Source organism: Corvus cornix, chromosome 3 (assembly GCF_000738735.6).
Source record: "Corvus cornix cornix isolate S_Up_H32 chromosome 3, ASM73873v5, whole genome shotgun sequence".
In the NCBI taxonomy this organism is placed as follows: Eukaryota; Metazoa; Chordata; class Aves; order Passeriformes; family Corvidae; genus Corvus; species Corvus cornix.
In genome coordinates, this window is record NC_047056.1 from 390511 (window position 1) to 400270 (window position 9760).

Genomic DNA, 9760 nt, shown 5'->3' on the forward strand with positions numbered 1-9760 from the left:
TCTGCTTGCGCGTGCTGCTTCCGGTTCCGCCGGTGCCGCGCGGGCCGCTCCGGGGCCGCGGGGGCGATGGGGCCGCGCCGGGAGCCGCCGGGACGGGGCCGGGGACGGGGCCGGGGACGGGGCCGGGGACGAGCCGCCGCTTCCACAGACAGCGAGGAGGAGGCGGCCGCGGAGCAGCCGCTCGGGAGGCTGGAGGCGGTGGAGGAGGGCTCTGGCGACAGCGACAGCAGCGACGACGGCGGGAGCGTGGCTGGGGCTGGCGGGAAAGGTGAGGGGGGCCCGGCGGGAGCGACTCCGGGACAGGCGGCGGCCTCAGCCCGGGGCACGGTCGGGGCGTCCCGGATGCCCGGTTAGGGGGAAACGAGCTGCCGCACGGCTCGGTGCCCTCTGGTACTCCAGCTCCTGCACCCCTCCCTCGCCTGCCCGGCTGAGCAGCTCGGGATCACCAGCAGGGTTTGCGCTGGAGCTGGGTGAGAGGGCCCTGCAACAAACACGTGTAGGGGCCTCTTTTCTCCCGTCTCCTTCCCAGTGCGTGAAAACACAGACCCATAAAATGGTTTGGGTTGGAAGGGACCTTAAAGATCACCCAGTTCCACCCGCCCTGCCGTGGGTGGGGACACACCTCGCACCAGGCCGGGTTGCTGTGGAAGATGTCACACATCTCGGGGACAATTCTCTGTGGCAGTTCAGATGTGCAGGAACTCGAGAGGCCCTCCCAGGACAGGAGAGTGGAAGAAGCAGGCGATGCGTGGCTGTGGGCACAACGTGGGCTGAGGTTCAGGCGGGGGGTTGGTGGTTCTCATCCACAGCAGTGAACGCAGTTTGGTTTCCTCATCTCAGAACGATCCAGGTGAGAATGAAAACCTTACGAAAAATACGGCAAAAGCCCTTGAAGGAAATTGTGAGGGAGCGGACACTGGTGTCAAATACAGGGCACAACACAGCGTGTCACAGGTGTGAGGAGTCACTGGCTGCCTTGTGAAAGGGTCTCCAGGGTGTGGGGCCGTGGGGGAGGCACATCTCTAGACGTGAGCTTTTGGCAGTGGGATTCTCTGGTGGGCAAGGTGCCCCACCATCTGGTGTAGGCATTTTGTTTTCCTCTGGTGAGGAAATGGCGAGCAAAGCTCAGAGAGAGGATCACCGACAGGCACTCTTTCCTTCCCACAGCTGGATGGGAACAGGAACAGCAGTTTTGCTTTTGCCATCTGTCAGGGCCCTCTGTGATCTTGTTTCTGGAGCAGCAGGAGTTCTTTTAGAGTCCAGCACTGATTTTGTCTCAGCAGGGAACGACTGGGCAGATATCAGGTATTTCTTTAGGCCATCTGTTCTTGCATCCTGGACACTCTGATGTGCTCTGCACATTGTACAGCTCCCTACAGGTTGAGCTGAGGAAGGCATAAGGTGTCCATGTGTCACAGGAGTCTGTGGGAGGAGAGCAAACACGAGGAGGCTGTGCTTGTGAGTAGGAAATGCCCCTGTTATCAGCAGATAAAAGTAGCTTATCAAGAGGTGCAAAAAGGAGGAAACAATCCACAAAATAATGGACGAAGGGGAAAAATGGCAGGAGGGAAAATTAAATGGACTACAGAGACAGGAGAGAAAAGGTAAGTTATATTCTAAGGGGAAAAAAGGAAAGAAAAAAATAGGGAAGTTAAGTCCTCGAGAAAGAATGCAAGGAACAAGGAAAATAAGCTAATCCTGCCTTTTTAACCAGAACCTTTTCACACACACAGTTGACAAATCTGCTGCCCAGCAGTGAATGCCTGCTGGGACCATTCACTTCTGCCCCAAAACAGGCTTCTTTTTTTATAGTGATGTCCAGTGATGTTTTTATCACTGTGAGTGGTTAATTCAATCTCCTACAAATAGACAGTAGGATGTATTTTGTGGACTGATACTACTGTGTGGAAATCATTTTCTCCATTAGGTTTCAGGTAGTCAGGTTTGGTCTCCTGTACCAGTATTGAGATACTTTATCAGTGGAAACTCTGCACTCTGCATGCCTTTGCTTTGCCTGATTTATACCAAACCTCCTTTTAATCCTTTGCTAAATGGTGCATCTTTTTATGTGATGTCTCTGTCTCATTTTCATTGACATCCTGTAAGCCTTTGCTATTTAAACAGTATTGTTTTGGACTTGCAGCCAAATGGAATATTGGAGTGCAAGTGACGGTGCCTTGTCTTCATCAAGTGCCAAGAGTATCTTCCACATCGTTATTCCTTTCCTTTAATGCTTTCTTTGTCCTTTTGACTGTCCTTGTTCAGAATTCGGATGGGAGGGGTGTTTAGGGGAAGCAGTGCAATGAAATCATGCTGTATTCACATTTCCTTTGTCCCCTGTGCAGCAGACTGGATAGTCACTGTTCCCAGATCCCACCTCAGAGCACTAATGACCATCATCAGAGCAGAGTTCCTGAGCATTCAGAACAAGCAAAAAGAAAACGTTTATTGAGGCAGCTCTTGGCTGTGCCCATTATGTTTTCTGGATGATGGGAGTAGTTTCTGAAGCAGAATGTCTTGGTTATTGCCAGGATGAGAGTGCCTGGGATGAGTCCATGCTCTGAGCCAATGTGACTGACCTCATGTTGCTTCCTGAATTTGGCAAAGCACACACAAACCTTACTCAGGGGGCAGTGTATCCTGTTTGTGTGGCAAGGCTTTGGGAGTGAGTGGGCTACAAGAGCAGCTTGAGGGGCACCTGGCATCCAGCCAAGGTATCACAGACAGGCTGTGATTGTCCCTGCTGGGCCACAGTTGGGGTGTCTTGTATTGCAAAGGCTCAGAAAGACCATGTGCCTGTCACTGCTCTGAGGTGCTGGGCAGGCAACCACCACCTAAGTCAGTTTGTCAAAGCTTTCCCTTCCACAAGGGACTCAGTGCAAGCCCCTTCTTGCCCTTAAAAGAGAGCGGAATGAGCATATCCAAGTGCTGACTTGAAGAAATGCTTTCAGTTGTTGGTTCTGAACACCTAGAGGTATAAATCTAGGATGAAGAATAGTATGATGATAATAATTTTGCATTCTGGTTATAAGAAATGTTAAAGGTTACTGACACTAAGGGATATTAAGGAAAGGTTAAAGTGGGAAAGTCAGGACTGAGAGGTGACCCCTCAGAGTTTGCAATGCCCACTGTAGAGCTCGTACTGCTCTTTGTACTGGTCTTGTGTGTGCTGTTGAGTGGAGAGAGAAGCAAAGACACTGGGAAGAGGGGAAGGCTGCTCTATTCCAGTGGTAAAGACTGAAGTGATTGATGGGAGAGGAATCGAAGGCTGAGGGATGCACTGGTTCCTTTCTGCCACACAGTTGTACAGGGATGGCACTGCTATGCTCGTGTCACTGTCTCAAGCTCTGAGACATCCCTCTTGGTGGAGTTTGGGGGTGAGAAGTGCCTTGAGAAGCTGCTGAGTTCAGGTGTGCCCTGTGCTCTCTTCCAGATCAATCTGATATGTCTTTTGAAGAACTCCTGCGGGTGCAGAGTGAGGCAAGAACGAGAGTGAACAAGAAGGTGCCTGGTGGGAAGAAAACTGCGAAGCCTACCAAAGCTACAGTGAAGCAGCAACAAGGCAAAAAGGGGTAAAGAGGCTCTTTTGTGATCAGAAAAATGTGAATGTGTGCTCTCTGCACTCCAGAAATTACACTGGGAGCCTCTCACAGCAATGGTGTTGCCTTGGAGCTGGCATAGATCTCCTTTAGTACACTAGACAATAATGCCTGTCACTATAGTGTTTCATTTGGGAATGGTCTGGTGCTGTTTTCAGAGCTCTTAATATCCTGTCCTCCTCAAATCCCCAGCAGCCACCTGTCACTTGATAGTTAAATTGGCACTCAATACCTTTATATCCTCTATATTAAGGCACTTGTAACCCTTGGCATGATGTGCCTCTCAGGCTCTGTGATAGTGTCTACTGTGACCTGAAATAGTTGCCCTGCTGGTTCCTAAACCCCTTCCAGCTTATCAGTATCTTCTGCCTGGCTCTCACTGGTTGGAGTTACAGTCACAGACAATTGTTCTGGAATTCCATTCATCCTTCTGCTGCTGTCTCATCTGTGGCTTGTCTGTGGTCAGTTTCCTTTTTTTCCCTCTCCACAGTACTCACCATCACAGACTTTTTCCTGTATTCAACACACCAAAAGCTATCACACCTTTTTACAGTTCTCCACAGGCCCCCACTGGTAAGAGCAGTACCCTTACCCTTTATTTGTAGTATTTAGCTAGTTTTCAGTCCTCAGAGTGGCATCCAAGTGATTTGAATGGCTTTCCTCTGTTACACTGGCACTCCCTAACTCATTTCTGAATCTCTGCTCAATACACAAGCAGAGAACACAAAAACCATTTCTCCTGCCATAAAGAGTTGGTTAGGATGATGTTTCTGCTTTACTTTTTACCCAAAACTCTGGGGGATTTTGTGTAGTGCAACATCTTCTCACAGTGTCTCTATTTCTGCCACAGAGTTTGCATAATTCTGCTTTTGTTTAATTCCTCTGATCCTTTAAGTGATGTATTGCTGTAAATCCCACATTCTTTTTCTCTCATGTTTTTGTTACGGAAGTGAGCTTCTTAAAGAAAGGGCTTCAGGAAAATCCCCTGGCACTGAGCTGGCTTCAGCAGTGCTGTATAAAGCTGACTCCAGGGCACTGTGCAGGCTTGTAGCCACATCAGCAGATGTGAGAATACACTGAACGCCGCCCTAAGAGGGATTTGGAAAACCTGTGCCTGTGGGGTTGTGTTCTGGCCCAGTGTCACTGGTGGCTGGCTGTGGTGCTCTCAGCAGGTGGTTCACAGGTTTCTCACGTTTCTGATAACTTGCCTGAGGTACTGACCAGTCACAGGATGCAGCACCCAAGTAATACTGGGGAGAGTAATACCCTGTTGTCCCACCTTATCCTGGCCCCCCTGTGTGCCTGAAACATCAAGCTGTGAAGGCCTGTGTTGCAAGGAGAACTTGTTCCTTTAATTGGTTGTCACTGTGATCCTCACGGTCCTGATTCATTGTGGAGTCCCTCTCAGGATATGTGCCATCTGCTGTGCAGCCTGTTCTCCTGGGGGCTGGTTCTTTCCTTACTGGTGTTAAACTGGGCTTTCTTGCTGAGCCTGGCCATAGTGGAATTGGCCTCTCTTTGTGACTACCAGGCCAGTGCAGAAATTCCCAGCTGTGACACCCATGAGTGCTGAGGGAGCTGGCAGATGTTATTGCTCAGCTGCTCTCCCTATCTTTGAAATCCACCTGAATACAAGTAAAAATTTCTTTAGTGTGAGGGTGACTGAGCACTGGAACAGGCTCACCAGTGAGGTTGTGAAGTCTCCTTCTCTGGAGATACTCAAAACCCACCTGGGTGCAATCCTGTGCAACCTGCTCTAGGTAACCCTGCTTTAGGAAAGGTTCCTTCCACCCCCAGCCATTCTGTGACTCCATGAGAGGAATAATCAGTACAGCACATTTATTGATGCAGGTGGTAGGTTTTCACTTGAGACAGTGGAGTTGTTTCAGGTTCTGTGTGGGCTGTTTTAACCACACATTGATACATCTGGTTCTTGTAGCCTTCTGTGGCTCTTGACTGAGTCACCTCTTTGCTTTCTCTAGGTATCATGGTGAGGATTGAGTTGGGAGAGTTGAGTTGTGCAGTAATCTTCTTCTGAGGGTCCAAATAACCTCCCAGCATATTAGCCTGGGCCTCATTCTGATGTCTGCTCCTCTTAAATACACTTTTCTCATTTTCAGGCCACTGGAGATGTCTGCCAAGAAGCCTGTACCTTTCCTGCGACAAGTCGTCCCTGTTAGGAAGAAGGTGAGTGCTGCCCCTCCCCAGTTCATGACTTCTCTGAGCGCTGCTGACAGGGCACACACTTGGGAATGGGGCTACTGCAGATGGCCCAGGCTACTTCTGGAGAACAGGGCTGGACCACTGCCGAGTGCAGACAGTGACAGCGTTTCCCTGGGGAGAACAGTGGGTGGGTGCAGGAGCAGGTGCAGGTTAACTTGAGAGTTTGTGACCCAGGCGTTCCTAGAAGGCACAGTGACTGCCACCAATGACAGTTTCACTGCAAACCATGGTCACTGTTCAGTACTAATCCTGGGACTCCAGATGTTCATCTACTTTCCATCTGAATGTAACTTTTCACTTACCGTTGCTGGATCATGTGAATATGGAAATTTCCACAGTTAGAGACTTCTTTTTGTCTCTCCCTTTTTGCATGACCTGACCCAGTTAATCTGTGAAAATCTAGATAGGTTTGAGCTCCCAAATCCATCACCTTGACAACACATATTCAGCCAGCTCTTGGTCTGGGAGTTGCAGGAGTTTGGAGGCAGCACTCCTGCTGCTGTTCCTGGATATTCCTGGGTGGCAGACTTGCATGTGGAGATGTCTGTTGCATGGGAAACTGGATGCAGGCATGACTTTGGGGATGCCACCTTGACCGTCGTACTTGATCTTTGCCAATTGGAGATGTTTCAGTGGTGGGAACATAACATTGCTGGGGAAAACAGTGGCTGATCCATGAAAGGAGAGCAAGCAGGCTGACACTGACTACAGCTCTTGCCTTTGCCTTCCCTGCTGTCAGGTCCAGAGAGACCCTCGATTTGATGACCTGTCTGGAGAATATAAGCCTGAAATATTTATGAAGACTTACAGCTTCTTGGACAGCATCAAGAAGCAGGAGAAGGAGGTGATGCTCTGTGCCCATCCTTGCCTGGAAGAACCTTGCTTGCCAGGGGCTACTTCTTCAAAGGTTTTTCACAGTGGAGGTGATAGGCAGGCAGTCATGCAGCTTTCTGCTCTCTTCTTCAGATGGTTCAGAAGCAGCTGAAGAAATGCCGGAACATGGAACAGAAGGAGAAACTTCAGCGGCTCCTGAACCGTATGGTGAGTTCAGTGCAGCATCTCCTCTCTGTGAGGCACTGGGAGAGAGGATGTGTGACCTGAGGTCTGCCTTGATGCTGACACAGGCCACCCTTTTTGTACAGACACAGCAGGAACAGGCACAGAAAAAACAGCAGAAGTTGAGAGAGAGGGAGCTGACTTTGAAAAGACAACAGAGGGAATTGGCCAAGCAGGGAAAGAAACCCTTCTTCCTAAAGAAATGTAAGTACTTGGTGTGAGCATGCTGCAGGAAGATCCAGAGGGAGTACTGCTGGCAGGAATTCAAGCACTGGAAGCAAAGTGTCCATACTATTCCACAGAGCTGTGGGGGGGATTGTTCTAGTGCTGGTACTCAAGGGACAAGCTAAGCCTGGACCAGGGAGGGAGAGGTGAGGAGGGGCTGCTCTGTAGAGATGTTTTGGGCTTCAGTATAAAACTTGACTTTACAGCTGAGAAGCGGAAATTGGAACTAGCTGAGAAGTATGCAGAGCTGAAGAGGAGTGGAAAGCTGGAGAGCTTCCTGAACAAGAAGAGGAAGAGGAATGCCATCAAAGACAAGCGCCATCTGCCCTCACAGAAGAACCTGTGACTGTTGGACAGTCCTGCTGTTGTCTGGCATTTGGGACTCATTCTGCCTTGGCCAGGCCTGGGAGATGGTTATCCCAATTCCCAGGATCTGCCTTTCACTGCACAGTGGTGCTGTAAGGCAGCAGAGCAGAGGCTGAGCCGAAGGAAATAGTGGGGTTTTTGTAGCTGAAGTACCTTCTTTGCTTGTGGTTTAGGTCATGCCTGGGTGGTGTGTTTTGCAGATGCTGATGGTGATGACAGCTGTCTTTGCCCTTGCACCTGCTCATTTCTAACTCTAGCAAGGAAAGCCTGAGTCGTGCCCTGCACTGCTGGCTCTACTCCAGATCTTTTCAGATTTCCACTGAGGCAGAAAAGGATGTGGGACAATGCCTGCTCAGAGCAGCAACCCTGACTTCAGATCAGGTTGCCCAGAGCTGCTTCGGTGGGGTCTGGTAATGTCCAAGGACAGATGCCCTCGCCTCTCTTGGCCTCTGCCCTACTGCTTCAGGTTCTCAAGACGGAACTTTTTGTCCCCTCATCCAGGAAACCTTCCTCGTGTTAGTGCACAATCACTGTCTTGTTCTCAGTAAAGTGCCTGGCTCTGTCTTCTCAGCAGCTTTGTCACAGCTCTGGGGGGTGGGTGGGAAACGGGTGCTGTAAGGTCTCCCCAAAACCTCCTCTTCCTAAGGGTGAATAAATCCTGTTCCCTCAGCCTTTCCTAGCAGTGCTCCCGCCGCTGACAGCTTTCCCATACCCAACTGGAGTCAGCCCAGACAACCAACAGCTGTCTTTTTGTGGCCCAGCATGGGTCAGTGTCTGGATGTAGTCTCACAAGAGATGACTAAGGGTGAGAGGACCACTCTGCTCCACATGGGCTGCTCCTGGTGATGCAGATCTAGGTGTGGCTGGCCTTCCTCATACATGGGGCGTGCTGTGACTGCTCAGGTATTGCTGTTTGGGATCTCTCCTTCAGAGCAGCTTGGTTTCTCAGGGTCATCTCCACAGCGTTATTAATACTTCTAGGAAACTGATCCTGTATGAAATAAAGTACCTGTTATCCTCTATTCCCACTGTTAGTGCTGTTACAGTCAAAAGTGTTTGAACTCAGAGGAGTCAATGCCTCTCTCCAATATGTTTGAACACCAGCCCTCTTGCTTCTCCTTGCTCCGTTTGCCCATGTCTGCTGTGGCTGTGCTGACAAGGGGATGGCCCAGGTGGCCCCAGTGTGACAGCTCAGGGTGTGCTGGGAGAGTGCCTGGCCACAGCTGTGCTGTGTGGGTGGCCACAGGTGTTTGGGGCCTGGGGACAGGCCTTGCTGGGAGCAAAACGTGGAACAAGGAGCAGGTCAGCCGGCCTGAGGGTGTTGCTGAAGCACCTGCCTCCACTGAAGTTCCTGTGGATGACGCAAGTCCTGCTCTGGTGACAAGTCGCAGTGGAACTGGGGGAAGGCAGTAGATATGGGATGTGCCAGCTTGTTGAGACCTGCTGCCAGGGCCTTGCTGAGGGATCCCATGGCACTCCTCAGCATCCCTGAGTCCACGTATCCCCAGCCCCTGCTGCTTGTAGGTCTGGTGCAGCAGGTGGCAAGGCTGGTGCACCCCCAAAGTGGTCGTGCTTTCCCCTCCTGCCCCTCTGGAGCTAAAGGTCTTCCTGCTGAGGCCAGTGCCTGTGTGCAGCAAGGACATCGTCACTGGGATGTCACCTGCTTCTGCTCAGCACGGTGGCAGTGAGCCCGGGGCCTGTGTGCCTGCCAGCTCCTGGGCCCAGCACCCTGCAGCAGGGCAAGCCCTGGGGCATTGCCCAGCTCAGCCCGGGGTGAGGTGACACTGGGTATTGGGCAGGCAGCAGCACGGCAGCACCAGCTCCAAGGGAAGGAGATGCTTCCAACATCTCCTGAGAGCTTCCTACTGCTGGAGAGCTGCTCTTGCCAGTAGCCTCCCAGCCTCAAGCAGTTGGCTTATTTTCCTTGTTTCTAAGGCGATTTGGGCAGACCTGCACTGGTGTCCCTCCGAGTGGAGTGTGGGGACTTGCTGTGGGTGTCCCTGGGCATGACTGGTCCCAGTTGATGTGACTGCACTGGTTGCACAGGCGGTGGTGGCTGACAAAGCTGCCAACACACACCCTGCCAGTGACACCCTCAGAGCCCACCAGACTCTCACAGGACCTGTGGACCAGGAGGAATGGCTCCAGACCCAGTGGCCTGGAATGCTCTCCCCAGGCCTAGGTAGTCACTGGGTGAGCCTCTCCACACACTCTGCAGCTGGACACCCAATCACACAAGGGACAGGCTCCCACAGGAGCTGCTGCTGGCAGGGACACAGACATAGAAAGGC

General features: G+C 51.4%; 1 protein-coding gene across 1 annotated transcript; it reads left to right on the forward strand.

The window, feature by feature from the left end:
- Positions 1 to 66: 66 nt before the first annotated feature.
- Positions 67 to 8491, forward strand: RRP36 (ribosomal RNA processing 36). Its single transcript, XM_039570016.1, has 7 exons — positions 67 to 268; positions 3434 to 3572; positions 5720 to 5786; positions 6562 to 6666; positions 6789 to 6863; positions 6965 to 7082; positions 7310 to 8491. The coding sequence occupies exons 1-7, from the start codon at positions 67 to 69 to the stop codon at positions 7447 to 7449; spliced, it is 846 nt and encodes a 281-aa protein (XP_039425950.1). The 3' UTR covers positions 7450 to 8491.
- The last annotated feature ends 1269 nt before the right edge of the window (positions 8492 to 9760 follow it).

What these genes read in the sequence shown, in the direction of transcription:
- RRP36 (XM_039570016.1), top strand. Translation starts at nt 67, where the DNA reads ATGGGGCCGCGCCGGGAGCCGCCGGGACGGGGCCGGGGACGGGGCCGG. An exon ending in TCAAGAAGCAGGAGAAGGAG is followed by an intron (nt 6,667 to 6,788) that starts GTGATGCTCTGT and finishes TCTCTTCTTCAG; the next exon opens with ATGGTTCAGAAGCAGCTGAA. An exon ending in AGCGGCTCCTGAACCGTATG is followed by an intron (nt 6,864 to 6,964) that starts GTGAGTTCAGTG and finishes CTTTTTGTACAG; the next exon opens with ACACAGCAGGAACAGGCACA.